The sequence below is a fragment of the Halteromyces radiatus genome (assembly GCF_025201355.1).
Source record: "Halteromyces radiatus strain CBS 162.75 chromosome Unknown BX664scaffold_3, whole genome shotgun sequence".
In the NCBI taxonomy this organism is placed as follows: Eukaryota; Fungi; Mucoromycota; class Mucoromycetes; order Mucorales; family Cunninghamellaceae; genus Halteromyces; species Halteromyces radiatus.
The window spans coordinates 3,560,212-3,586,422 of NW_026251689.1; the positions used below are offsets into that span (position 1 = coordinate 3,560,212).

General features: G+C 33.0%; 12 protein-coding genes across 12 annotated transcripts; 4 read left to right on the plus strand and 8 right to left on the minus strand.

Moving 5' to 3' along the window:
- BX664DRAFT_385209 (uncharacterized protein) lies at positions 1 to 4,293 on the minus strand. Its single transcript, XM_051549231.1, has 6 exons — positions 3,864 to 4,293; positions 3,568 to 3,778; positions 3,004 to 3,276; positions 2,325 to 2,936; positions 316 to 2,249; positions 1 to 258 (listed from the first exon to the last, which is right to left on the minus strand). Exons 1-6 carry the CDS (start codon positions 4,230 to 4,232, stop codon positions 220 to 222), a joined length of 3,438 nt encoding a protein of 1,145 aa, XP_051402312.1. The 5' UTR covers positions 4,233 to 4,293; the 3' UTR covers positions 1 to 219.
- A 1,559-nt stretch (positions 4,294 to 5,852) lies between these two features.
- On the plus strand, positions 5,853 to 7,587 carry BX664DRAFT_330771 (phosphatase 2C-like domain-containing protein). Its single transcript, XM_051545028.1, has 5 exons — positions 5,853 to 6,483; positions 6,612 to 6,778; positions 6,837 to 7,031; positions 7,121 to 7,387; positions 7,455 to 7,587. Exons 1-5 carry the CDS (start codon positions 5,997 to 5,999, stop codon positions 7,530 to 7,532), a joined length of 1,194 nt encoding a protein of 397 aa, XP_051402313.1. The 5' UTR covers positions 5,853 to 5,996; the 3' UTR covers positions 7,533 to 7,587.
- A 518-nt stretch (positions 7,588 to 8,105) lies between these two features.
- On the minus strand, positions 8,106 to 9,035 carry BX664DRAFT_295802 (ribosomal protein L19/L19e domain-containing protein; the record flags this gene model as incomplete). Its single annotated transcript, XM_051542170.1, has 3 exons — positions 8,846 to 9,035; positions 8,624 to 8,733; positions 8,106 to 8,545 (listed from the first exon to the last, which is right to left on the minus strand). Coding segments are annotated over exons 1-3 (552 nt in total). The 5' UTR covers positions 8,848 to 9,035.
- An 87-nt stretch (positions 9,036 to 9,122) lies between these two features.
- On the minus strand, positions 9,123 to 10,514 carry BX664DRAFT_330778 (uncharacterized protein). The gene is made up of 4 exons (XM_051545029.1): positions 10,097 to 10,514; positions 9,771 to 9,943; positions 9,620 to 9,702; positions 9,123 to 9,559 (listed from the first exon to the last, which is right to left on the minus strand). Exons 1-4 carry the CDS (start codon positions 10,387 to 10,389, stop codon positions 9,149 to 9,151), a joined length of 960 nt encoding a protein of 319 aa, XP_051402315.1. The 5' UTR covers positions 10,390 to 10,514; the 3' UTR covers positions 9,123 to 9,148.
- Positions 10,515 to 10,555: 41 nt separating this feature from the next.
- On the minus strand, positions 10,556 to 12,345 carry BX664DRAFT_295805 (UDP-glucose/GDP-mannose dehydrogenase family, NAD binding domain-containing protein; the record flags this gene model as incomplete). Its single annotated transcript, XM_051542171.1, has 5 exons — positions 10,556 to 11,409; positions 11,483 to 11,825; positions 11,894 to 12,150; positions 12,210 to 12,226; positions 12,300 to 12,345. The coding sequence occupies 5 exons, from the start codon at positions 12,343 to 12,345 to the stop codon at positions 10,651 to 10,653; spliced, it is 1,422 nt and encodes a 473-aa protein (XP_051402316.1). The 3' UTR covers positions 10,556 to 10,650.
- A 579-nt stretch (positions 12,346 to 12,924) lies between these two features.
- Positions 12,925 to 13,742, plus strand: BX664DRAFT_261466 (cytosolic Fe-S cluster assembly factor CFD1; the record flags this gene model as incomplete). The annotated part of the gene is made up of 3 exons (XM_051540681.1): positions 12,925 to 13,136; positions 13,207 to 13,316; positions 13,387 to 13,742. 3 exons carry the CDS (start codon positions 12,925 to 12,927, stop codon positions 13,740 to 13,742), a joined length of 678 nt encoding a protein of 225 aa, XP_051402317.1.
- A 204-nt stretch (positions 13,743 to 13,946) lies between these two features.
- BX664DRAFT_358245 (uncharacterized protein) lies at positions 13,947 to 14,419 on the minus strand (the record flags this gene model as incomplete). Its single annotated transcript, XM_051548017.1, has 3 exons — positions 13,947 to 14,198; positions 14,281 to 14,336; positions 14,395 to 14,419. The coding sequence occupies 3 exons, from the start codon at positions 14,417 to 14,419 to the stop codon at positions 13,995 to 13,997; spliced, it is 285 nt and encodes a 94-aa protein (XP_051402318.1). The 3' UTR covers positions 13,947 to 13,994.
- Positions 14,420 to 14,475: 56 nt separating this feature from the next.
- Positions 14,476 to 15,616, plus strand: BX664DRAFT_330782 (uncharacterized protein). Its single transcript, XM_051545030.1, has 6 exons — positions 14,476 to 14,574; positions 14,669 to 14,691; positions 14,840 to 14,903; positions 14,969 to 15,029; positions 15,093 to 15,301; positions 15,356 to 15,616. The coding sequence occupies exons 1-6, from the start codon at positions 14,509 to 14,511 to the stop codon at positions 15,446 to 15,448; spliced, it is 516 nt and encodes a 171-aa protein (XP_051402319.1). The 5' UTR covers positions 14,476 to 14,508; the 3' UTR covers positions 15,449 to 15,616.
- A 321-nt stretch (positions 15,617 to 15,937) lies between these two features.
- BX664DRAFT_295812 (glycoside hydrolase superfamily) lies at positions 15,938 to 18,878 on the minus strand (the record flags this gene model as incomplete). Its single annotated transcript, XM_051542172.1, has 6 exons — positions 17,812 to 18,878; positions 17,408 to 17,737; positions 17,127 to 17,266; positions 16,882 to 17,074; positions 16,596 to 16,799; positions 15,938 to 16,460 (listed from the first exon to the last, which is right to left on the minus strand). The coding sequence occupies exons 1-6, from the start codon at positions 18,867 to 18,869 to the stop codon at positions 15,938 to 15,940; spliced, it is 2,448 nt and encodes an 815-aa protein (XP_051402320.1). The 5' UTR covers positions 18,870 to 18,878.
- Positions 18,879 to 19,331: 453 nt separating this feature from the next.
- BX664DRAFT_358248 (fructose-bisphosphate aldolase, class II) lies at positions 19,332 to 21,127 on the minus strand. The gene is made up of 6 exons (XM_051548018.1): positions 20,868 to 21,127; positions 20,712 to 20,760; positions 20,444 to 20,594; positions 20,291 to 20,378; positions 19,924 to 20,221; positions 19,332 to 19,859 (listed from the first exon to the last, which is right to left on the minus strand). Exons 1-6 carry the CDS (start codon positions 20,935 to 20,937, stop codon positions 19,439 to 19,441), a joined length of 1,077 nt encoding a protein of 358 aa, XP_051402321.1. The 5' UTR covers positions 20,938 to 21,127; the 3' UTR covers positions 19,332 to 19,438.
- Positions 21,128 to 21,546: 419 nt separating this feature from the next.
- BX664DRAFT_295819 (ubiquitin-conjugating enzyme E2-24 kDa-like protein) lies at positions 21,547 to 22,808 on the minus strand. Its single transcript, XM_051542173.1, has 7 exons — positions 22,469 to 22,808; positions 22,362 to 22,412; positions 22,204 to 22,303; positions 22,115 to 22,147; positions 21,867 to 22,014; positions 21,713 to 21,797; positions 21,547 to 21,637 (listed from the first exon to the last, which is right to left on the minus strand). The coding sequence occupies exons 1-7, from the start codon at positions 22,681 to 22,683 to the stop codon at positions 21,625 to 21,627; spliced, it is 645 nt and encodes a 214-aa protein (XP_051402322.1). The 5' UTR covers positions 22,684 to 22,808; the 3' UTR covers positions 21,547 to 21,624.
- BX664DRAFT_330795 (uncharacterized protein) lies at positions 22,807 to 23,921 on the plus strand. The gene is made up of 2 exons (XM_051545031.1): positions 22,807 to 23,088; positions 23,245 to 23,921. The coding sequence occupies exons 1-2, from the start codon at positions 22,877 to 22,879 to the stop codon at positions 23,765 to 23,767; spliced, it is 735 nt and encodes a 244-aa protein (XP_051402323.1). The 5' UTR covers positions 22,807 to 22,876; the 3' UTR covers positions 23,768 to 23,921.
- The last annotated feature ends 2,290 nt before the right edge of the window (positions 23,922 to 26,211 follow it).

Below are 26,211 nucleotides of genomic sequence, written 5' to 3' on the forward strand. Positions count from 1 at the left end.
CTTCCATCAAATAGAATGTCCTCTTGATCGAAAAAGATAAAAAATAAAATAAAATAATATAGACAAATATTTTTATTGGGTTGAATTGAATAAAAAATAATAAAGTGACTGATGAATCATTGATTATGTATAAGTGAGGGAATAAGAAGGATGGTACAACATGATTTTCCTATCTATGTATAGTATATATTCTCTGAGTGAGTGAGTGTATAATGAATTTCAAAATAAAATATGAGAATTAACAATCCATTTCAATTCCTACAAAAAAAAAAAAATCAGAAAAAAAAAAGATCGTTTATTATTATTTTTTCTTACCTCGTCATCTACAACAGATTCCTTCTTTACTGATGAAGAAGAGAAATTTGATTTATTAGAGAAAGATCGATTCACTTGAATATTGGCAGGTGATAAAGGAGGTGAGACCATGGCCTTGTCAGTATATGATTCTACCATAGGTGCTTCTGTCACTTCAGTACTATCTTCTTCTTCTTTTTCTTCCTTTTCTTCTTCATCATCTTCTTCTTCTTCTTTTGGAGTTGTGCATGGTGGTGGTGTTGAGATCTTTGTATCATTGTTTATTGTACTTCCAGGTTGTGGTCGATTCCAAGGATGATATTGATATCCATTTTGATCATCTTCCCATTTAGTGCATTCTCGTGTTTTGAGATAATCCACACCTTGTGTCACCAGATAGAAAAGATCACTATCAAAATCATCATCTTGTTCTTGTTGTTGTTGTTGTTGTTGTTGTTGTTGTTGTTGTTGTTGTTGTTGTGGTTGTGGTTGTTGTGATGCTGCAAATAATGACATAGCACTATCTTCCATCAATGTCTTTTCTACAGGTCTATAACTATTATTGTCAAGAGAAGTACCATCATCTGGTTGATCGTCTGAATCATCGGTATCATCACTAACATCATCATTTCTTTGTATATCTTCATCCTCTTCACTACTTGTACTGGTAAGGTCGTCGTCCACTTGCTGAGAAGTAGTTTCGGGTCGTACATCAGAAAGAGATAATCTAGAAATCGATTCCGTATGACTACTAGTGGTTGTTGTGCCTGTTGAGATAGAAGATATTTGACTGTCATTGTTTGATTTAAATGGTACGGTAGGAGGAAGTAAATTATTGGAAGCAGGTTCATCTTGTTGTTGTTGTTGTTGCTGTTGTTGACCATTCATACTGGGATAAGAAGCATCATGTACCATCATCACAGAATCTACATGCTGCCATTGTTCTAATGGTGTTGTAGTGGATGCCGAAAGAGGAGGAGGAGGAAGAGGTGACAAAGGTAAAGCACTATTGCTGTTATTACTATACCAAGATATAGGTGATTGTTGTTGTTGTTGTGGAGGAGGTGGTGAAGACGGTAATGCTGTAGAAGCTGCTGGTGCTGATGTTGTACTGATATTGGATTGTAAACCTTCTGCCTTGAAGGAAAAGTTGGAGCCAGTAGACACAAATGCAGAATGGCATCCCACAGTTGGATGAGTAGATTGAGGATTGGATTTGACAGATGGTGAAGAAGATGGAGAGGTTGAAATTGTCAAATCGTGTACCTTTTTCTGTTTTGATGAATTTGAAGATCCCCAACCCACTAATCGTTTCAACTGTTGCTTCAAAGACGACCCTTCTTTTCGTTTTTTCATATTATCGGAAGATGAACTACTAAGATTGTCTTGACTTTGACTAGAAAGAAGAACATGAGAAGAAGAATCTAATCCATCTACTGATTGATCACACGATGATGGGTTGACAGATGCTACTGAACAAGAGGATTGGCGAGATCGAGAGAATGATGGTGTAGGAGGTGTAAGACCATGTGAATCAGTGATAGAAGGTACCAGAGAGTTGGATCGTTCTTGATGCTGTTGTTGTAGTAAGCTATGATTGGAACGTCGTCGATCTCCATTGAAACTATGTGGAGAAGCCAATGGACTACCTTTATAACTTGGGCGCCGATCATCTGCGGATCGAGGAGGAGAATCCATTAGAATGTCGAGGATACTAGGTCGTCTTTCTTCAGGTAATCCATTACCAGCCGCTCCTCCAATAGAGGAATAACTACCTTTTCGATCATATCTATTGAGACTGGAGAGTGGTGGGGGTGGTTGATATCTTGCTTTTCGTCCAGATGAGTCACATTGTCGTAGAATAAAAAGTAAATCACTGCTAATATGTTCTGATGTTTGTTGTCGATGATCATGTAAAACATTGGCCATAATATCAGTAGCATACAAAGGAGTTTCTAAGAAAAAAAAAAAAAAAAAAAGAGAATAAGAATAATAATAATAAAAAAATAAGATTTCATTTTGATAGTTACCTTGACCACTTCCATTTCGTACCGACATTACATATTTTGTCGTTTTATGTTGAGAAGGAGAGGGAGCATCTAATGGATGAGCCTTTAAATCTTGCATGGATTGCATACCATCCGCTTCAGCATCAGGAACATGGAATTTTTCAAGAGCAGTGTTGATGACAGTACCAACCGAGGAGTCATAGGATACAGGTAAGATCTTGTCAATTCGATCAATCTCTGTCTTGATTGCTGTAGTGGACATTTTCTTTTTCTTATTCTTGAAGAAAAACGTTGATGAGCCATTTTGTTGTTGTTGTTGATCAAAAAGAGGGACAGTTGAATCAGAAGATGCTTCATCAGGATAGAGAGACACCTTAATATAAACGAGACCTTGTCGTTCATGAGCTCGTTTGATACGACGATGTACATAAAACCGAATAACAGAATCCTCTTCATAAGATGTTTGTTCATGATTTCCAAAACTACTTGATCGTTTTCTTCGTGTGGTCCCGTTTCCTTCTTGTGGTTTTCGAAAAATGTTCTGTGATACAGCGGGCATAGGTGTTGTTAACGAGGCAGTCAATGTCTTGAAGATAGAGAATGGTTTATCTTGAGAAGCCAGAATATAGTCGTCTGTATAAAAAAAAAAAAAAGATTCAGTTCCATGTTCAAAATAAAAAGTATAAAAAGATCAACTTACCACCATCAGCTCCTTGAACAGCAATATAATATTCAATAGTACTTTCTTGATCTTCAGTCACAGTATCCATAATGTTGAACCGTTTGATCACCTCTTTCAACAAATCATCAGTCGTGGTAGTTGCCATAATATCGAAAGAATGAAACAATGGACCTTGACCAATATTTCCAGCGAAGACACGTAAACTATGAGTTTCACAATTATGAGAATGCTGTTTGGACCCACTAGCATCACTTGATAATGACAGTGAAGAGGAATCTCTTTTCCAAGGACCTGGAGAAAGGTATTGTTGTTGTAATTGATTTCCAGTTTGAATATGGTCACTGTCATCTCGAAGATTAGTTTGTTTGTTGAGAGATGCCAAGTTACCAGAGATGCACGTATTTTGCTGTTGTTGTTGTTGTAATTGTTGTTGTTGTTGCTGGTGCTGTTGTTGTTGTTGTTGTAATTGCTGGTGCTGGTGCTGTTGTTGTTGTTGTTGTTGTTGTTGCTGTTGCTGTAATTGCTGTTGTTCGATGCTAATATCTTGTTCGGCATTTTGAAAGTTTGCTTCATCCTCTATACATTCGTCATCCATTTCCAAATCAGATTCTACTTCATAAAAGTTGATTTTTTCCAAGTCATCGTTTGAAGCTATAGTGACCTTTTTGGCAGAGGAAGCTGTGAAAGCGGTGAATTCCGATGAGACTAAAGTAGTGAGGGTAGTATCAGAAGAAGGAGAAGTGATTTCAACATTACGATGTTTATTCAATCTAGCCAATCGTTCATAAGGTGTCTATTAAAAAAAAAAAAAAAAAGATAAAAAATAAAAAAAAAATTGAACTTTTTTTTTTTTTTTTAAAGAAGGGGATGATCTATACCTCAATATTTTCTGCTGGAATATAACCAATTTCACGTGTTTTAAGAACCTCCACGAGCCACCAATAAATATTAGTATCTTCCATCAAAATCAAGGCATCCCCCTTGACTACAGAAGCTTGACCTTCGACAGTAGCAGTAAAAGTATGTAATGCGTATACCAAATCAAAATTGATATTTTCGTCAGGAATACTAGGTGATGATGACATGGATGAAGACCCTTCTTCTTCTAATATCATTTCATCTTCATCTACTTGTTCTTCTTTATATTCTTCATTCGTTGTAATGATGGATGGTTGATCTCGTGATATATAATCTTCATTGGATGAGTGCCAATACTGTTGACTGGTGGTATCAATAGTAGAACTCATTTATTTCATATAAAAAGAAAATATTAAAGGAATTAAGAATTATAAAAAAAAAAAAATAAAGAAAAAAAAATAAGAAAAAATAAAATAAGAAAAAATAAAATAAGAAAAAAAAAAAAAGAAAATAACAGTAAATACCTCTTTATGTCTTTTTTTTTTCTCTTTCTCTTTCCCCCCCCTTCTTTTTGCTTCCTCCTCCCCCTTTATATAGTATAATTGTCGTCTTTTATACTCTCTTGTATCTTTTTTTTTCTCTCCTTGATCCTTGTTTTTTTTTTTTTTATTTATTTTCTTTCTCATGGCCTTGATTCAACGTTTTTTTACTATGAAAATAAAAACATGTCATTCCTATTGACCTTTTTTTTTTTTTTTTTTTAACCCTATGAAGAGTGACAATCTCTATTTATATAATATTCTTTCTTTCTCTCTCTCTCTCTCCCTCCTGTAAGCCATTTCAAATCCCGTAACTAGAGATTCCCCCCTTTTTTTTCTTTCTTTCTTCCATTCGATAGATCATATATAAAAAGGATGATGGCGGAATATGAATCAAGGATAATAATAATAATAATAACGATGATATAATTTCAAAACATAGTGATCATTTATGTCATTCTTTTTAGTATCATTCAGTCCGTTTTTTTTTCCTTCGTTTTTTTTTTGTAACACAAGCTCCTTTATCCCTTTTACTCCTTTTTTTTTTTGAATTCACTCCTATTCTGTTATGATAGAAGCAGTGCGGTTTTTTTTTTTTCGTTCATGCAACATCAAATCTGATGTAGTTAAAGAAAAGAGTTCATGCAGATTTCAAATCCCGTCCATCTCACTTTAAATGGTAGTCAAGGATATTAACCCCTCAAAAAAAAACAGTAGTAATAATAATCATCGATGAAAAAAAAAAAATCAAGTATGTGTACATTAATAAGTGGTTTGAACATGTTTTTATTTTATTTTATTTATATCTATGATTAAAATAAGAAACACTTACACGTTTTTCAATAGAATCTCATTATACTGTATCCCATTTGAACCGAACTCCTAAGAACGGTATGATCTATCTCCTTTTTGGGAAATCTTTTGATTTTATTTTTTATATATATGTGTGTGTGTGTGCGTGCGCGTGGATGAACTCCCTCATGACTGTCCCTTTTTTTTTTATTTTCTTTACTTTGTCTGCCATGAGAATAAATATTGTGGGGATGGATCTATCCATTAGATACAATAAAAAATTGTTGTTTATAAAAAGAGTACTGACTATTTGAAGGGATGGAGTTGTCAAGGGTTTGTCTTTTTTTTTTCCCTTAAACAATGTATTGATAGAAATACCTTATTTTTCAACATCATCATTATTCATCTGTCTATCCATCATTTAACGATCATCCATTTATAGTCATAGAACTAAATCTCCTTTTATGTAAGGATAATAAAATAATAAAAAATGTTATTATTGGTCATATTGATCCTTTCATTATTAATACATCCTTTGCACAGAAAATGGGAATTTCCTTCCGGACGGTCAATTATTTATCCTTTTTTTTTTTGTGTGTGTGTTTGTACACCCCATTAACGCATAATACGCCTTTTGCCCAATCACCAAATTGCTTGGTTTATTTTTTTTTTTATTTTTTCAAGTCCGTCGTCTTTTCTTTTTTTTTTCCTGTCTAATTCCTCCACTCTTCTATTTTTTTTTTTCCTCTTATCATTTTCCCTTTTTCCCTTTCTCTTTTTCCATTTTTTTAATACAACGATATTAATACATTTATTTTGGATATGTATTCCAAAAATCATTTAACTGTGGTGAGTAAACAATTGGAACCTTTGGTATTCAGATCGTCTTTATCAAGTCGAACGGTTCTTCCTGCCATCATACGACCTTATCAACAGCCTTCATTTTCTTCTTCTACTTTTTCCACCTCATCCGAAACATATACGTCAAACAAACGACAAGTACATACAGCATCATTAGTTGAAGAGTATGAATCACCAAGAACATCTCAATTCCATTTTTCTCAAAGACATTTACAACCTTTACCTATCTATGACTTTTTTGCAGCTAATGAAAAGATCAAGAAACCTGATTATATCTTTGCTCATGGTGCTTCTGGTTTTGCCAAACGACGACAACAAAAGAAACGACGGCCATATCATCCTCCGCAGCAACATTTTTACAGTGAACAAATGGGGGAAGATGCTTTCTTTACACGATGTGATTCCTTTGGTATTAGTGATGGTGTAGGTGGTTGGTCTAGTTCTCAAGGTAAGCAATATATATATAATATTGACTATTTACTTCCTCCTTTCTTTCTTTCTTTTTTTTGTCTCCTTCTTTCTTTTTCTCCTTGTCTCATTTTTTTTTTTCCTTTCTATTTTTTCTTCTTCTTCTAGCTGCCGATCCTGCCTTATTTGCACGACAATTGATGCACCACGCTTATTTGGAATTGGAACGTTATGACAACGTGGATGACCCTTGTTTTTATCACTATGATGATGTGGATCCTGTTCAAATTTTACAAAAGAGTTATGAAGCCAGTTTATTAGAAGCAGAAAAAGAGGTAGGTTGATTTTAAACTGTATCTATTATATATTCATTTTTTTTTTTTTTTTGGATAGGGCATTGTTGGATCATGTACAGCTTGTCTTGCCATTTTACGACATGACGAATTAAGGATCGCAAATCTTGGTGATTGTGGTATATCAGTGATAAGACATAACAATTATATATTTCGAAGTGAAGAACAACAACATTCATTCAATTTTCCTTATCAACTTGGTACTGGCTCGCCGGATCAACCCAAGGATGCTCAGGTAAAAAAAAAAAAAAAAAAAAAAAAAAAAAAAAAAAGTTGATGATCTTTATTAATTTAAATTCTTTTTTTTTTTTTTTTTTTGATTAGGTGTTTAATGTAAAGGTGGAAAAAAACGACATCATCATTATGGGTAGTGATGGACTTTATGATAATCTCTTTGATAAGGAAATCTTATCAATTATTGAAGCGCAAGTGGCACCTTATATTTTACCTGGTATGAACAAAACTTTACAATTTGAACCTCAACGTTTGTCTGACGCTCTTGCCAATCGAGCCAAGGTAGTCAGTGACAACCGACGAAATATCGATAGTCCATTCCAAACAAGGGCAATCCATGAAGGGTTTTACTACCAGGTAATAAGTCATCTTTATAATATGAATGGAATGTTCTCATCATATTCTCTTTTTCTTCTATGAATAGGGTGGAAAAGTGGATGATATCAGTGTGGTTGTAGCTGTGGTACGAGATAGTGAAGATTCACCCGATCGTCGATTATAGTAGTAATATATTCGTTGTAGTATAGCTTTAGTTGATGAATGTAGTGTAGACTCTTGATTTTGTATATATTAGTTTTATTATCATTCTTCTGACTCTTTTGTCTATGTTTTTCCTGCTGTTATTAGAGGCTTATTGGTTTGATCATATTTGTGATAGTTCTTCTTACTTTTTGAGGATAGGTGAAATAGATGTTGTGAAGTGGATGGTTGATGATTGAAAAAAAAAAAGAGGGTATGAATCTCGAAAATAACAGATTTTCCCTAGATGAATGATGCACCACCATCTTCTATTGATTTTTTTTTTCTATTTACTACTTATGTTCTACACCCCTGTTTTTCTAAAATACAATGATTTCTGCGGCAACAGTTGATTTCTGCGGCAACAGTATCCATTCCCTAAAATAGAAATTAAGTTACCATCACATGTTGTATTTCCCTCACTAATAACAATCAAATAACAAAAAAAAAAAAAAACTTATAGAATAATATGTACAAAAAGAAAAGAAAGTATTTTATATTTTTATTGAATCATCCAAGTAGAATAAAATAATAAAAAAGGAGGGGGATATGTTGACTAAAGAACCTTGACAGCAGACTTCTTTTCAGCCTTACGAGCACGCATGGCTTTGTTCTTTGCACGGAGAGCAGCAGCTTGTTCAGAGAGATTCTTGGAGCGGATTTGTTCAGCCTTGGCCTTGTGAATGAATTCCATCAATACACGCTTGTTCTTGAAACAGTTACCCTTGCTGCGAAGGTACAAAGTATGATAAAGATGTTTGTCAATTTTACCAGCTTCTCTGTACTTGCGGAGAAGACGACGCAGCACACGCATGCGACGCATCCAAACCACTTGATGGGACATACGAGCATTGGCTGTACCTTTGCGTTTACCATGGCCCATATGACGACCTAGACGTTTGGCTTCATGACGTTCACGTACTCGGAATCGAGATACACCAATTTCAGGTTTACGGATCACCAAACCATCTTTAACTAACTTGCGAATATTGGCACCTACAAAAAAGAAAAATAATAATAATAAGGTTAAGTCTTTCCTCTTTTTTTTTTTTTTTTAAAAAAAAAAAAACTTACGAGAGTTAGCATTGGCAATTTCATTCACTTCATTAGGATCTAACCAAATCTTGCGTTGACCACACTTGAGAACTTGAGCTGCTAAGCGTTTTTGAATAGTAAGATTGGCCCTAAAGAATACAATGGTGAGTAAAAAAAAGAGAAAAGTTTTTTTTTTTTCTGCGGAGAGCAAAAGATTCAAAAAAAAAAAATCCGGTAGAATTCACCGGACAAGGTACTTACATTGGGATCAAAATTTGATAATGAGGAAAAGAGGAGGAACAATCTTTGTTCAGAGAATTATGTTCAACTTATAGCTGAATCAAGCCATTTGATTGGCTCAGACCATTATTTTAAAGTCCTAATGATCCCATGCATCCATCCATATGATTGGCCAAGGAGAGATAACAAGAAAAAAAATAAGTTTTATTTGAAAAAAAAAAAAAGAAAAAGAATACTATAGACAATGCAAAAAAACGGTGAAGAGGGAATATAATCAGGTATAAAATATTAAAAAACTAAACAAACAAAAAAAAAAAAAACTATCTATTCCAAGAGCAATTGTTGAGAGCAAGCCATGGAACAAAATCGATAAAGTAAAGGCACCATTTTCACATTAATAATATCCATCCAAATCATTTCTTGAGTTGTTGCTTCCAAGAAATAACGTTGACAATATTGACATCGATTGACACTTGAAACAGAATCAAGACGTTGTTGAATAGCCCAAGGAAGAAAAGAAGGATGATTGGATGATATGGATAAATATTGTCGGCTGGCCAATTCAAATAAACTAGGTAATGTATGACAAACGTATCCAGGTCGGACAACGGTAGAAGGGAAAGCTGGTGATGATGGTTCATTGGACCTTGGTTTTGGTTTTTGCAAAAAAGGATTGGGACAAACAGATAGTAATGTTAATTTTGGTAATGATCGTATTTCTGAAGGTAAAAAAGTCTATAGAAAAAGATGAATGAATGTCTTTTTTTTTATTTTTTTTTTTCTTATTTGAATTACCAAATTGTTGTTGCCTAAAGAAAGTTCAACCAAGTTTTCTAATAAAGCTATTTCTGGAGGTAAATAATCCAAATCATTGCAACCTATATAAAAACATTTTTAATACTTCAAAAAAAAAGGTGATTTTTTTTTTTTGATCATAACTACTTACGGAGACTCAACACCGAAAGATTTTGAAGTCGGAATAACGTCGGGGACAAGGTCTTCAATTGATTGGCGAATAAATAGAGTTGTAAAGAAGCAGTTTTGACAGTATCTTTTCGCAGGACAGTAATATATTGTAGTTCAGCAATACCATCAGGGATTTCAACCAAGTCACAATGACTAAGAAAGTATAAAAGAAAAAAAAGTCGAGATGAATGATAAACAATGACCATCGAGTAAACAAAAAAAAAAAAAAGTGAAAACATAAAAGATATGGATACATGATAAGTAAAAGCGTGAGAGTTTTTTTTTTTAATTGTTGAAGATGTTTACCTCAAGTCGACTTGTTCATATCCATTATCCACTACAGTATCAATAGCTCGTCGTACTTTTTCTGCCGAGGTCAAATGATATTCTTCTACATGACCTTTTCCTAACCAAGATCTTGAGTAACAAAGTTGTAAAGAGGTGACCCGACTTCGTTTTCTATCTTGATGTCCGTCTTGAGATAAGTCGGTTACTTGTGGTTTGCCTTGTAGTACAGAAGAATGAATCGCTTGAGGTGATATTGATAATGGCGTAGGTAATTGATCAGCTAGAGGCCAAGGACGATTGTCCATAGACATCGTATAAAATATATTAGTAATATGATACTATTATTATTTTTTTTTTGGTCTAATAATGAAAAGGGTATAAAAATGAAATAAGATGGAAAAAATAAAAATGAGAGAAAGAGAGAGAGAAAAGAGAGAAAAAAAAAAAAAAGAACCCGAGGGTGTTGATGAAAATGATGCAAAATTTTTATTCTCAGAAGTTCATGTACATAAAAATGAATCTATACTAAAAAAATAATAATAATCAAATGTGTATCTATAGTAGTAAAAAATTCATGCTGTACCAGCCAATTCAGTTTTGCCTATGATGTTGACCTTGAATCCCATTTTACGAAGTTTAGATTCATTGACAAGTAAACGACCATCAAATAAAAAGGCAGGTTTATGCATCCCAGCATATATCTTTCCATAATCCAATCGATCATCTCGGAATTCGTCCCATTCAGTCACAATCACTACACAATCAGCATCTTGAGCTGCTTCATAAGCACTACGACAAATCTGTACATGTTTTTCCACTTGAGGTCGAGTATCCACCACACCACCAGAATCAGAAAGATCCATCAAGATTTGTTCATCATCTACCTTGGGATCATAGATGGCTACATGCGCTTGCTCTTGAATAAAATCTTTGATTAAAGTAATGGCAGCCGATTCCCGTGTATCTCCTGTATCCTTCTTAAATGCAAATCCAAATACCGCGATCTTTTTGTTGGTGATAGTGTTGAATAATGTCCTGATGATGTTGCGTACAAATCGTTTCTTTTGATATTCATTCATCACTACTACTTGATGCCAATAAGAAGCCACTTCAGGAAGGTTAAGTTCTTCAGATAAGTAGACTAAGTTTAAAATATCTTTTTGGAAACATGAACCACCAAATCCAACTGAGGCCTTGAGAAATTTGGATCCTAATCGACTATCACGACCACAAGCATAGGCCACTTCATCCACATCAGCACCTGTAGCTTCACAAATAGCAGATAAGGCATTTACTGATGAAATACGTTGAGCAAGCATAGCATTTGCAGCCTAATCAATCAATCAATCAATCAATCAATCAATCAATAATAAGATATGAAAAAAAAATAATATATTTAATTACCAGTTTTGACAATTCTGATGACCATAAATTAGTAGTAATCACTTTATCTTTTGGTACCCAATGCATATAGATATCCGCCAATGCTTGTTGAGCCTTCATTCCTTCAGGTGTTTGTAATGCACCAATCAATACACGATCTGGAGTCAATAAGTCTTGAATAGCCGTTCCTTCCGCCAAGAATTCAGGATTCGATAGAATATCAAAATGAATTTCTTTGGTAGCATTCGCTTCTAAGATAGTACGCATACTTTGAGCTGTACGACAAGGTACAGTTGATTTTTCCACCACAATCTTGGATGATTTAGCTACTTGAGCAATTCTACGAGTAGCACTTTCCACATATCTATAATAATAATAATAATAAAAAAATATTAATAAATAATAATAAAATAAGAGAAAAAAAAAACTTACGCGAGATCAGCTGCACGACCAGCTCCTATACCCGATTTCTTGGTTGGTGTATTGACAGATACAAAAATAAGATCGGCTTGTTGTATAGCTTCATCCACATTGGTAGAGAAAAATAAATTCTTGTTTCGTCGTTCAAATACCACTTTGTCCAAACCAGGTTCATAGATAGGAAGCTTATTCGAGTTCCAGGCTGCAATACGTGTTGGATTCACATCAACAATAGTCACCTTAATGTCAGGACATTTGTATGCAATCACCTATTTTATAAATAATATGAGTAAAAAAATATTTTACTCTTCATTCTTCATTGACTTACAGCACAAGTAGGTCCACCTAATAAAAAAGGAAATGAAGACAAAAATAAGTATGTTTAAAAAATATATGAAAAAAAAAAGAGGAGACTTACCAACATAACCAGCACCAATACAGCAAATATTCTTAATAATTGTCATCGTTTAAGAAAAAAAAAATAAAAAATAAAGAAGGAAAAGAAAAGCGAAATAAAAAAAAGAAAGAAAGAAAGAAAAAAAAGTACTTGATAAAAACATCATCTTCCGACACATCGTTTATAGTAAGTGTACTTTATATGCAAAATAAAACAAATGTACCTACCCGGTGATTTTTTTTTTTTTTTTTTTTTGCCTTACTATCCGAGACTTTTATTGTTTCACTTTTTTGTTTTTCTTTCACTTGAAAACATAATCTCAGGTACTCTGTACAAATGAGTGAATACATCTATCCATGACAGTCATCTTTTTGTTTTAAATATATTCTTTTGATGTTTGAATGTTACAACTATTATTATTTTTTTTAAAACAGGATGATTCAATTCATGCATCATCATATACTCTCTTTCTAATTGGTTAGATTGGGTTATTCATACAGTTTGCTTAATCATATCATTTCTAAAAGTATGTGAGTATGGAATTTTCATATTCCGTCTCTGACTAATCTCTTTTTTTTTTTTTTTTTTTTCTTCATTCTTCTTTTTTTTTTTTTATTCTCTTTTCTTTTATTTCAACATAGTCATCATGTCAGATATCAATTTATCAAATATCAAACATATTATTCTCGTACTTTCTGGAAAAGGTGGTGTTGGTAAATCCTCGGTGACTACACAACTAGCTCTTGGTTTAGTGGATAAAGGATTCAAAGTCGGTGTATTGGACGTTGATCTTACAGGACCAAGTATACCTCGTATGTTGGGTTTGGATGGTAAAAAAGTACATCAAGCTTCACAAGGGTAAAAAAAAAAAAAAAAAAAAAAATCAAAAGAAAGGTTAGAGTATAACATATATATATATTTTGGATAGTTGGGTACCAGTTTATGCTGATGAACATCAACGACTTTCTTGTATGTCTATTGGATTCCTTTTGGCCAGTAAGAACGATTCAGTAGTATGGCGTGGTCCAAAAAAGAATGGTAATTCACTCTATATATATATACAAAGAGTTTAATTCTCATTCCATTGTTTTTCCTTTTTTCTTGATAGCCATGATCAAACAATTCCTTCAAGATGTATATTGGGGAGATCTCGATTATTTATTGATCGATACACCACCTGGCACCTCAGACGAACATATTGGTGTAGTTGAATATTTGAAAGCTTTTCAACCTGATGGTGCAGTGATTGTGACTACTCCTCAAGCAGTTGCTGTTGCCGATGTGCGTAAAGAACTCTCTTTTTGTAGAAAAGTTAAATTACCTATTCTTGGTGTGGTTGAAAATATGAGTGGTTATATTTGTCCTCATTGTGCTGTAAGTTTTTTTTTTTTTTTTAAAAAAAAACATATCCCTTTTTCCTCATACACGAATACTTACTTTTTTTTTTTGTTAGGATTGTACTAATATCTTCTCCTCAGGTGGTGGTGAATCTATGGCCAAAGAATACAGTATTCCGTTCCTTGGTCGAGTTCCTATTGATCCAGCTTTTACCAGTGCAGTTGAAACAGAAGGTGAAGGATCGTATGTCAATACTTTCCAACAATCTCAGTTATTCCCCATTTTCCAAACCATTTGTGCTCAAATTGTAGATAGTGTTAATAAAAAAATATAGTATCGTTTATTTATTTTATTTTGGTATATGTATATAAAGAATAATTAGTAGTAGATTTTTTCCACAAAAAAACCTCCAATGATATTGACCGTAATAGCAATAGTCCAAAGAATGATACATAACATCCAAGATATTCCTGATACTATTCTTGATTCCTTTTTTCTTATCAATTGTTGTCGTTGTTGTTGTTGATCCATAGTAATGATGGCATCATTCTGTAAAAGAGGTGTGCGTTCATTCTGTAAAACCTATCAAAAAAAAGGAAAGAAAAGAGGAAAGACTTTGTCAGTCGTTTCTCTTTTACAATGACGATGATATTGAAGGACTTACCATAGTGGGTCTTACAAATAAAATAGAAGGCGTGTACGTGTGAAATAGTTTAGTTGCTGAAAGGAAAAGGAAAAGAAAAAAAAAAGTAAGAGAAATTTTGGGTTCAGTTGTAACCAGTATTTCCATATTTGGACACCATATTGAAGTTTTTAGTTTCCGTTTTTTTTTTCTTCTTCTTTTTGTTCTCGTTTCACGGTTTTCTTCTATTTCTATTCTTTCCCCCTCATAATGTCCAGTACTCCTTCTACTTGGATTCGAGCTTGGTTCCTTATCAGTTCTCTTGTTGTCTATTGGGTAAATGCAGTGAATACTGATGTTGCTATTGTTTCTATTGTTATGAAACTTGACAGATCTATATTATTCACTTGGTTTTTATTGATTCTATTAGGATGCAGCCTACTGTTTACTTCGGTAAGATAATGACAACAATAATAAAAAAGGATCTCGGTATATATGGGTGTGTGTGTATGCAAATGCTGCGCGGTTGTGATTCACTAATGTATTGGTTCCTCATTTACTCACATATATGCTTGAAAACCCGGTCTGAACAAAATCATAGCCCTCATAGTATGGAAGGAGGAAGTTTGAACTATGTATGGCGACCCTACAACTTGTATGCAAAGGTAAATAGTGAGAGGAATACAAAGTGGGATCAAAAAATGAATCTCCTATTTTGATCTTTTTATAGATTGATCATTTCTATGGTATTCAAGCATTAGAAGCAAATGATGGATTCACTGGTGCTCAAGGTAAAATATCAAAAAAAATTTTTTTTTTTTATTTATTTTTATTTTAATTACCATCTATATCAGCATTTTTGAATCTGGTGGAAAGTACGATGAATTTGGTATATTTGTATCTCTTGAGCAAACCTATCAATTCCCGCAAGGTGACCCTATTTGGATTTACTGCAGTTTTATTAACCTTGAATAAGACCGTGCTCTATTGGTTGATTGAATACTTTTCTGGATTTCATCATATTGGCCACAACACGTTTTTTGATCTTTTCTTCTTATGGATTGTAAGTATATATATACACTTGAATGCATTCGTAAACTGATTTTTTTTTAAAAAGATTCCTAATGGATTATGGATCGTTGTACCAGGATTGATTGTATGGAAACTAGGGCAAGATTTGGTCAATGATTCTGGAATCAAACAGGACTAATTTTGTATGTGATCCGTCTTCTTTATCCATATTTTTTCGTTGATCGATTTGTAGTTGTCCGTATTATTCGGCATAGACTTTTTTTTTTCTACTTTGTATGTATTCAATAAACGCAAAGTGTTTGATTGATTGATTCTTCTCGTATTATAATCATGGGATGATATGATGATGGGCATGAATGGATGTTAATCGATATAAAAGATAGAGAAAATTTATTTCAAAATATACAACGAATAAAAAAAAAAAAAAAAGAAAGACGGGGATATATATTTCAGTTTGTAAAGGAAAAAAAAGGGAAAATCCTATATAATATATACAAAATAGAGAAATAGTATTGGAGGATTGGGTGAAATAAAGACTATCAATAAATAAATAAATAAATAAAGCAAATAATAGCACAAAAAAAAAAAATGGAGGAGATAGGAGAAAGTCCAAAAAGTAAAAAACGAACACATATGTAAAAAGGTATATCATTCAATGGAAGTGAATCTATAGAATACACTTGAACACCCAGGCATGTTGATTTTGATCCAATAGAATATTCGGAATATCGTTGATGATGGAAACAGTGATCTGTTGTTCAAGGGCAGTCGTCCATGGTAAAGAAGCCGTGTTGTTTTGACCATTCAGTAAAGTGATTGTACTTGATGATTGTAAAGGAAGTGGTGTTCTGAGCATCAGGTGGTTGTCCTTGTTGTTGTTGTTCTGGATAAAGACAGATCGGTCCAATACAATGATATAAAATAAACTACCTTGATGACCCATCATAAACCTAACATCCTTGTCTTGAGTGGTCATCCAATAAGGATCTGCATCGAATATACTGATTCCATTTTGATCCAACCAAGCACCTATATCATGCAATCTTTCCACCATCGTATGAAAAATATCACCTGTAGATGTCGGTCCAATGTTCAATAAAAAGTTTCCACCCATCGATGCTGCATCTATTAGTTCATGGATCAACTGTGTGCTGCTTGCATAATCTTCAGGTGGCGTAGCTTGATTAAATCTTTATCAGATCAGTGACATACAAAAAAAAAAAAAAAAAAAAGAAAAGAAAAAGACTTGTCAGATTTTGCGACAAAAAAAAAAAAAAGACCAAGAGGCACGTCCCATTTGTCTTTTTTTCTTTTTTTAATTTTACCCAAATGATCGTGGATCAATACCTCTTGTAGCTTCCCAAGATCTTGGAGGAGGAGTCGATGTTTCTTGATATTCCAAAGTCGTAAAATCAGAAATCCCATTCCCACAACGATCATTGATAGTGACTTGACGATTTTGTTTTGTTGCCTGATTATAATATTTCGCTTGCCACATGGATGAATTATTGATCCCACCAATATCACACCTAATGCATCATTAAAAAAAAAAAAGAATGAACTTGACTGTCCCATCTTCTTTATAAAAATAAATAAAAAGAAAAAGATTACCAAATTATATCAGGTTCATAATTGTTGACCAATTCTTCTAGCTGAGGTAGTTGCAATTCATTTACAAAATCATGAATGGGAGGACTACCAGTGTAAGGGATCTCTTGCTTGGTATATGGATTAAAAGGAGGACCGTGCCAATCAGAAAGATCATTGTCATGATAACTTGGATGATACCATTCTGGCATGGAGACTATAAAAAAAAATGAGAATTAGTATAGATCAAAGTATAACCATGTGATCACATGATCTTTGTTCTTGTTCTTTTGACTTGCAGTAAATGCCTCGTTTCAGATGTGGATAGTATTCTTTCGAAGTATTGATCAAATCATGAACAAAATCACGATGAGGTTGCAGTTGGACCGATGACCTATTTGTTACTTTGCTAAAAAAAAAAAAAAAAAAAAAAAGACCATGACGGTCAGTCAGTCAGTCAGTCAGTCAGTTTTTTTGTGTGTGCGTGTGTGCGTGTGTGTCAGCAGGTCACGTTTCTTCACCTTTTTAATATTTTTCTTTAAGGACTTACGTATCAAATAAAGCAAACCCATCATGATGTTTAGCAGTGAACACAAAATATTTGGCTCTTGACGTATTAATCAAATCCAACCAAGTACGAGGATCAAAAGATGTAGGTTGCCACATTGGAATAAAATCATCATAAGCAAAGGCTGTTCCAAAACGTTGACGATGATGATCAAAAGTAGGGTCGTCGGGATGATTCATTTGCCACCAATACCATTCAGCATATTCCTTGCCGACCGGTGCCCATGCCGGTATACTATATAAACCCCAATGAATAAAAATCCCAAATTTAGCTTGTTGATACCACGTTGGCGCCTGATGTTGTTGTAATGAGCTATTAAATAAAAATTTATGTCAACTGTCCTTGTTCCTGTGATTTTTTTTTTTTTTTTTTTTTTTTTTTTTTACGTTTTGGTTGGTTCATAAGGTTCAGAATGATAAAGTGATAATGAGAGTTGAATCGTTTCGTCCAAAATGATCTTATCTGCTGTGATGACTTGAATACGTATATTATCCATATCATCATTCATAGGAGCCACTTCAATACCAATATCCAAAGAAGCAACATGTCCAGGAGCCAAATGATCAAGTGAACCAGGATGAATAGTTCGGATAGAACGACTTGTAGCTGTCACGGAAATAGGTGTCATCATAGCCAAAGGACCAATGTTGTGAAGACGGACTAATAATACCGGGATCAAAGCTGCATCTTGATTCCAAAAACGTCGAGTAGCACGTGCGGCCGTCATCTGTAATGCGTTTGTACTTGTCATGACGGTGGCGGCAAACACATGAATGGAAGGTGCAAATAGTCCTGTCGTAGTTGTTGTTTTTGTTTCTTTCTGAATATTACCATTATTACCCCGGGAAAAAGAGGAAGTGGAAAGGACGGATGGAATGGTGATCATCAAAGAAATTGGAGTTTTGGCCGGATCAAGGTACACTGGTATGGAATAAAGTCCACCAAGTTGTTGAGAGTTGGAAACAGGACGAGTGATCATCTCCCATTTTTCCACTTGATGAGGATCTTGTTCTTGTTGCCAATCAGGGATGACCAAACGAGACACGGAAACGGAATCATCTTGATATTTGACCTGGATATCAGTCACTACGGGACCATGAGAAGAGGATACCAAGAGATAAAGCGCACCCATTGATTGTTGTTGTGATAATTGAATCCATGATTGATCGGTCCCTTGGATACATATATTGTCGTTTTGAATCCCGTCAATGGCATTCTTGAAAGGCACACCTACCATCAATTGTTTAGGTTCATTCTGTTTGGGTATATAGTGTTGTCCAAGACCATCGACATTGGCATCTTGACCAAAAGCACGATGGTTGAAATGAGATTCCAGATCTAATGGTATCCATGTTGATTCAATGACATGAAATAATAGGAAGTAGAAGAAAAATAATAGTAATTGGTTTTTTATTAATATACTGGGGGCAGTAGTGGGAGTCATACAAAGGAGATTTTCTTTTTTTTTTAAAAAAAAAAAGAGGGAAGAAAGGAGAAATTCTGTTTTTTTTTTTTAAAAAAAGGAAAAGTAAAAAGAAAATAATTATATATTGTAGAAAAAAAAAAAAAGAAAAAAAGGGGAAGAAGCGTAGTCTAAATATATGTGATGATAGAAATGAACGATGGCTATATGAAGATGTTGCTACAGTATAATGTCACAATCCTTTTTCTTATATACACACATGATCCATTCCAGAATAAAAAATATAACATAACATGACAAGTTGTTAAGTGTTTGTAGAAAAATGACACGTACGTGTAACCATTGAATCGATTTCTGTCAAGATTTCATAAAAGGCAATAATTGTTTATGCATCCTATTCAAATAAAACGATCCTAAATAAATTCTTTGTGATGCAAAGTCCATACTACAATAATAAAGTAAAAAAAAAAAAAAACAAACATTGATGATTCATTTGGATATTTTTATTTCATAAATAGTAACTACTAATGACTAAGAAAAAACTAAAACTAAAAAAAAAAAGAGAACGACTAAAAACTATAATTATCTATTTACAAAACGTCAACATTTCCCAAATCCTTGCAAGCTTGTTGGACACGCTTGATCATAGTCTTTTCAGCTTCCCGAATAAACACACGAGGATCATAGTACTTCTTGTTGGGTTTATCAGCACCATCAGGGTTACCAACTTGAGCTTGGAGGTAATCCTTCTTTTCTTCATAGTAGTTCTTCAAACCAACCCAATAAGCCCATTGAGTATCAGTATCAACGTTCATCTTGACAACACCATTGCTAACAGCGGTAGCAATTTCTTGTTCAGTAGAACCAGAACCACCATGGAAGACAAAGTACACAGGCTTGGTTTGTTCACCACCAAGTTGCTTGGCAACGTAAGCTTGATGTTTTTCCAACAATTCAGGATGAAGGTGAACGTTACCAGGTTTATAAACACCATGGACATTACCAAAGGCACTAATAAAATAAAAAAATCCATTGAATAAACCTTTCTAACACACTCTTATTATATTATACTTACGCAGCAATGGAGAAAAGATCAGTGACCTTGGAGAAAGCTTGATAGATATCCCAGATATCTTCAGGTTGAGTGTAAAGAGCAGCATTGTCAACATCTTCGTTGTTAACACCATCTTCTTCACCACCAGTGATACCAATTTCCATTTCCAACAAACATCCCATAGGTGCCATACGCTTGAGGTACTTGAGACAGATTTCAATGTTTTCTTCCTTACTTTCTTCAGAAAGATCCAACATGTGAGAGGAGAACAAAGGAACACCATTGGCCTTGAAGTATTCTTCATCAGCAGCAAGCATACCTAAAAATATAAATTTGTTATTATTCACTATTGATCACCAACAATTTTCTTTTCTTTTTTTTAACTTACCATCGAACCAAGGGAGAAGCTTCTTGGCACAGTGATCAGAGTGAAGAACAACAGGAATACCGTAAGCCTTAGCGACAGCACGGACATACTAAAAGAATAATAATAATAATATGAGTACCTTTCATTTTATTTTTTTATTAAAAAATGACTTACTTGAGCACCAGCAACGGCACCGATAACAGAGGCTTCTTGATTCTTGTTACTCAAACCCTTACCGGCAATATAAGCGGCACCACCATTGGAGAATTGAATGATGATAGGAGATTTGATATCACGAGCAGCTTCAAGAGCAGCATTGATGGTGCTAAGATAATAAGATTATATCATTGATCAGTATCCACTTGAACTCCGCGTGATCCCCCGCACTTTCTTTTATCATCCTTTTTGGTCCCCAACAACAAAATATAATATGATTATTTACCTAGTAGAAGTACAGTTAATGGCAGGAATAGCAAACTTATGTTCACGAGCTATTTTGTTTTTTTTTTTAAAAAAAAAGAAGAAATGTTTGTTAATAATCATAATAATAATGATGATGAAAATATATATATATATATTTGTATTATTAGTTTTTTACCGTATTCAAAGAGTTTACGAAGATCGTCACCAACAATGACACCAGCAGGAACAATATCGAGAATACCCATGATGATTATATATATATAATAGAGAGAGAAAAAAAAAGAACTTTTTGAAGGAAAAAGAAAGAAAAAAAGAGAAGAAGAGAAAGGAAAAAAAAATCAACTAGGGTCGCGTTTTTTTTTTTTTTATGTGCGCTTTTCAAAATGACTACATCACCCATTTTTTTTTTTTTTTTTAGTGTCCCCGAGTATTTTTGTTGTCTTGTGTAACACTATTGCCCTTCTTGGGGACTCCTATTTTTGATACCCAACAAAAATTCATCCATTCACCACTAAGAAAATCAACGTATGGGACCTGGGAACTCCGATGAATTCATTCATTCATCATTATCCATCATCATCAATTCAGTGTCGTCATTCTATCTATCTATCTATCTATCTTAATCAAAAAAAAAAAAAAGAAAAAAAAATCAACTTCTCTAAATATCTTTATTATTCGTTTCAACTGCATTTTCTTCTTTCCCTTTCTTTTTATACTTCAAATCAACTTTTTTTTTTTTGACAACTCCTCTTTTCCGATTGATATTCATTAAACCGACTTCTTCCGTTCCGAGTTCTTCTTTTATATCACCAGATCACATGAAACAATAAATCTTTTTTTCTTTTTTTATTTGTAAAAAAAAAAAAAAAAATATGGGGAAAAATAATAAGTTGTACTAAACTATAGGTGAATGGGTGTTGATAAAAAGTTCTTTAACATGCGTAACTATAATCAATAAAAAAAAAAACAAATTCATTATTATTAAGTTGATCATATATATCACTATTATTTTTTTTTTACCGTTTTGTCCATTCTCTTGCAGTACGATCATGTTTTTCACGATCAAGGAGATATTCTTGAGCAATGCATCCAACCAAAGGATCATCTATAAATATTTGATTTTTTAGTTACCTATGTATTCTTTTTTTTTTTTTTTTTTTTGTAATAAACTCACGTGGATTCGCATCAGTCAATAATGAACAAATGGATAACAATACTTTGGAGATAGTTAATGCAGGTGACCAATTATCTTTCAAGATATCCAAACAAATCGCCCCTTGACTATTGATATTGCAATGATAAATCCGTGTTCTGAAGGTAATCTACAAAACAATCATAATAAAAAAAAATAGGTTCATCATTTGTTTTTTTTTTTTTTTTTTTTTTTTTTTTTTGTAATTTTGTTGCTATGCATATATATACCTTAGGTGCTTTAAAAGGGTATTCAGGAGGAAACTAAAGTTATAAAATGAATATTAGTCTAAATTTTTATGTCTTGAGTTCCTACTTACATGAACATCTAAAAAGAAGATGCCACCAGCATAAGGAGAATCTTCAGGACCAGCAATAGTAGATACCCATTCAAACAAGTCGTCACCTTTAGGTCCAGCACTATAAATAAGAATCATTATTAATATTACTATCAAATAAAAATACAGTTCAAACTTACTTGCAGTTGGAAGGAGGATCTAGAGAGATTTCAGCTAATTCTTTTGCAATTCTATTCAAAAATATAAGTTATATTACATATCATTTTTTTTTTTTTTTTTTTTTTACCGTTTGGCACTACTACTGCAAACTTTGGTGGTGGATTTCTTTTTTGTCATAGGTCTTTTAGAAATTGGTTTTCTGGTAGAAGGAGAACGTCCAGTTGTTGTTGTTGTTGTGGTGGTGGTGGTGGTGGAAGAAGATTCAGGTTGATCTGACGAAGATAAATCATGTGATGTATTATTATCATTTGTAGGTGTTTGAGAAGTACGAGTGGCAACCATGAAGAAGAACTATTCAAATGGGAAAAAAAGAAAGAGAATTAAGGGAAAAAAAAAAGGAAGAAACTACCGTATCATTTCTAAAAGATGTGAGTATGGAATTTTCATATTCCGTCTCTGACTAAGCTCTTTTTTTTTTTCTTTTTTTTTTTTATTCTCTTTCTTTATTCTCTTTTTTATTTCAACATAGTCATCAATGTCAGATATCAATTTATCAAATATCAAACATATTATTCTCGTACTTTCTGGAAAAGGTGGTGTTGGTAAATCCTCGGTGACTACACAACTAGCTCTTGGTTTAGTGGATAAAGGATTCAAAGTCGGTGTATTGGACGTTGATCTTACAGGACCAAGTATACCTCGTATGTTGGGTCTGGACGGTAAAAAAGTACATCAAGCTTCACAAGGGTAAAAAAAAAAAATTAGAAAAAGAAAAAAAAAACAAATGGGACGTGCCTCTCGGTCTTTTTTTTTTTTTTTTTTTTTTTTTGTCGCAAAATCTGACAAGTCTTTTTCTTTTCTTTTTTTTTTTTTTTTTTTTTGTATGTCACTGATCTGATAAAGATTTAATCAAGCTACGCCACCTGAAGATTATGCAAGCAGCACACAGTTGATCCATGAACTAATAGATGCAGCGTCGATGGGTGGAAACTTTTTATTGAACATTGGACCGACATCTACAGGTGATATTTTTCATACGATGGTGGAAAGATTGCATGATATAGGTGCTTGGTTGGATCAAAATGGAATCAGTGTATTCGATGCAGATCCTTATTGGATGACCACTCAAGACAAGGATGTTCGGTTTATGATGGGTCATCAAGGTAGTTTATTTTATATCATTGTATTGGATCGATCTGTCTTTATCCAGAACAACAACAACAAGGATAATCAGCTGATGCTCAGAACACCACTTCCTTTACAATCATCAAGTACAATCACTTTATTGAATGGTCAAAACAACACGGCTTCTTTACCATGGACGACTGTGCTTGAACAACAGATCACTGTTTCCATCATCAACGATATTCCGAATATTCTATTGGATCAAAATCAACATGCCTGGGTGTTCAAGTGTATTCTATAGATTCACTTCCATTGAATGATATACCTTTTTATATATGTGTTCGTTTTTACTTTTTGGACTTTCTCCTATCTCCTCCATTTTTTTTTTTTTGTGCTATTATTTGCTTTATTTATTTATTTATTTATTTATTTATTTATTTATTTATTTATTTATTGATAATCTTTATTTCACCCAATCCTCCTATACTATTTCTCTATTTTGTATATATTATATAGGATTTTCCCCTTTCTCTTCCTTTACAAACTGAAATATAAATCGGAAAAATTTACTATGACGTCTAGGAGAATCCTATACAATTTCTAGCCTAGATATGCATTATAGGACTTCTAGGTCGCCCCACTTAAATAGATAGAACTAGAAATAATAAAAATGTTTGACTTCAATAAATCTATGACAAAAATATTCTAATGCTATGTAGGATACTATTATGGTTGAAATATAGGTATGGTCGACCTCCAGAACAAGGAATTTCATTTGATCAGTACAAATATACTATTGAAATCATAATTTTATTTCATCACTACAAATATTCTATACTACATAACTATACTACATAACTATAATAATAAGTAACCAGACTATAATCGATAATATCCATGAACTTCGACCAGAATCACAACTGATGCCATCACCAGGACGACGATCATGACTTGCACTTTGGGTAGGACTATTTTTTTTTTAAAATTGGCAATAATAGAATAAGAATCCATTACTTGTCATTGTATTTTATATGTTACCTATCATGAGCCAATATGGAGACACGAACAAAGTGCGGAGGAGTAAAAAAAAAAAGTGTGGAGAAAAGGAAAGAGAAGGTAGAAAAAGAAAATTGTTAGGAAACGAAATAAATAAATAAAAATGTAACGAAAAGTCCGACTAGGTACATGGCAACGTACCGAAGTAATATATAATAGAGAGAAAGAATATGTTGTAATATACTAATGAAAGTAAAGTATTTACAAAGAAGTAAGGTTAGTTTTTGATATTAAAGAAAAAGTGATAAAAATATATAAAAAAGAGAACAACTTCATAATATATTTCCTTTTTTCATCTAACTTGATTCTCTTAAGCTTGGATTCAGCTATCATTTAATTTATTTAAGGAACAGTTGTCTGAAAGGAAATGATAGACAACATTAAGAAAAAAAGTAATGATTGTAAATAGTGACAATGAATATAATTTTATTAAATAAAAAGAATGTAAATGTGTATAATTGATATACTAAGTATGATACTAGTAAAAAGAATCACAAATGCTTTAAGCCAGAATAAGATAAAAAGACCAAGAAGATATCTCTAATTGATTGTATGTCGAATCCAATTGAATCCTATAATACATCCTCTTCATCCATTTTGTTGATCCAGACGGATAGCCACTTCTCGTAGTATCCTATTGACATGAAATTATAATGATCAATCATCGTGTATCTAGATTTCTTTCTTTCTTTCAGACCTATATTCAGTAATAGTCATTGTCCAAGACGCCAAGTAAGAAGGATGAGAAGAAGAAAGAACGATAATCCTAGATGGACGGATGTTGTAGTAAAAACATCAAGGTCGAAAGAACGTGTGTAAAAGAAAAAAGAAGAAAAGTGAAGTTAGAAATAAGAAGGGGAAAACAACTTGTTTTTGAAACTTACAACTAATAAGAGTGAGTGTCTGTAAAAGCACATAGAAAAAAGCATATAGCAAAGAGGTTGGAATGATTCATGTATAAAAAGAAGAAAAGGTTAGAAAAAAACAGTATCTTTTTTTTTGTTTGTCTTACTTTAATCGTCATATTTGTATCTAGAATATAGATTCAAATAAAAGAAAGATGAGATCAATATCATATAACGTTGGTGGCATAATGAAATGGATTTACCTTATTAAACATAACTAATATAACAGGTTAAGGATACTTGTGTACACTTGTTAACTAAAAGGTATAAACACACACAGCAAAAAAGAATGATTCAGTCAGTTCATGAATACAATGGATATATGTATAAACAATCTTTTATTATTATTTCCATACCTTACTTTGATTTGTCTTAAAAGGTAAAAGTATAACAGAAAGAAAAAAAAGAAGAACAATAATGTGATAAAAATAAAATAAGAAGAAGAAAAAGAAAAATAAACAAACGTCCTTTTTTATTTGGCAATGCATAATTTTCGCACAGCGAGCCTGTGGGCAAAACACCTCCTTCCAAATTAGGACTAGGAACCCAATTTCTTATTCAGCTCTACATAGAATCCCTAAATTCTACCTAGAAAACCAATTTTTATTCAACTCTATATAGAAGTCCTAAATTCTAGCTATTTGACTTAATAATTATGTTTATTACAAAAAAAAAAAGGTAAATCCACCTATGATATGCTTTCTAGCCTAGGTAGGAGAAATCTCCGATGTAACATTGTGTGATGTTGGTGGTAATTGATGATAATAATATAAGATAAAAAAAT

Coding starts and splice junctions, on each gene's coding strand:
- BX664DRAFT_385209 (XM_051549231.1), bottom strand. CDS start 4,232: ATGAGTTCTACTATTGATACCACCAGTCAACAGTATTGGCACTCATCC. Junction 2,937..3,003: donor TGTTCAAGGAGCTGATGGTG/GTAAGTTGATCT, acceptor TTTTTTATACAG/ACGACTATATTCTGGCTTCT. Junction 2,250..2,324: donor ACGAAATGGAAGTGGTCAAG/GTAACTATCAAA, acceptor TTTTTTTCTTAG/AAACTCCTTTGTATGCTACT.
- BX664DRAFT_330771 (XM_051545028.1), top strand. CDS start 5,997: ATGTATTCCAAAAATCATTTAACTGTGGTGAGTAAACAATTGGAACCT. Junction 6,484..6,611: donor TGGTTGGTCTAGTTCTCAAG/GTAAGCAATATA, acceptor TTCTTCTTCTAG/CTGCCGATCCTGCCTTATTT. Junction 7,388..7,454: donor ATGAAGGGTTTTACTACCAG/GTAATAAGTCAT, acceptor TTCTATGAATAG/GGTGGAAAAGTGGATGATAT.
- BX664DRAFT_330778 (XM_051545029.1), bottom strand. CDS start 10,389: ATGTCTATGGACAATCGTCCTTGGCCTCTAGCTGATCAATTACCTACG. Junction 9,944..10,096: donor TATGAACAAGTCGACTTGAG/GTAAACATCTTC, acceptor ATACTTTCTTAG/TCATTGTGACTTGGTTGAAA. Junction 9,560..9,619: donor CTTTAGGCAACAACAATTTG/GTAATTCAAATA, acceptor CTTTTTCTATAG/ACTTTTTTACCTTCAGAAAT.
- BX664DRAFT_330782 (XM_051545030.1), top strand. CDS start 14,509: ATGTCCAGTACTCCTTCTACTTGGATTCGAGCTTGGTTCCTTATCAGT. Junction 14,575..14,668: donor GTTCTCTTGTTGTCTATTGG/GTAAATGCAGTG, acceptor TGATTCTATTAG/GATGCAGCCTACTGTTTACT. Junction 14,904..14,968: donor CCTACAACTTGTATGCAAAG/GTAAATAGTGAG, acceptor ATCTTTTTATAG/ATTGATCATTTCTATGGTAT.
- BX664DRAFT_358248 (XM_051548018.1), bottom strand. CDS start 20,937: ATGGGTATTCTCGATATTGTTCCTGCTGGTGTCATTGTTGGTGACGAT. Junction 20,379..20,443: donor GTGCCGTTGCTGGTGCTCAA/GTAAGTCATTTT, acceptor TTATTCTTTTAG/TATGTCCGTGCTGTCGCTAA. Junction 20,222..20,290: donor GCTTCTCCCTTGGTTCGATG/GTAAGTTAAAAA, acceptor TTATATTTTTAG/GTATGCTTGCTGCTGATGAA.
- BX664DRAFT_295819 (XM_051542173.1), bottom strand. CDS start 22,683: ATGGTTGCCACTCGTACTTCTCAAACACCTACAAATGATAATAATACA. Junction 22,304..22,361: donor GATCCTCCTTCCAACTGCAA/GTAAGTTTGAAC, acceptor TCTTATTTATAG/TGCTGGACCTAAAGGTGACG. Junction 22,015..22,114: donor ACCCTTTTAAAGCACCTAAG/GTATATATATGC, acceptor ATTGTTTTGTAG/ATTACCTTCAGAACACGGAT.
- BX664DRAFT_330795 (XM_051545031.1), top strand. CDS start 22,877: ATGTCAGATATCAATTTATCAAATATCAAACATATTATTCTCGTACTT. Junction 23,089..23,244: donor GTACATCAAGCTTCACAAGG/GTAAAAAAAAAA, acceptor GATCTGATAAAG/ATTTAATCAAGCTACGCCAC.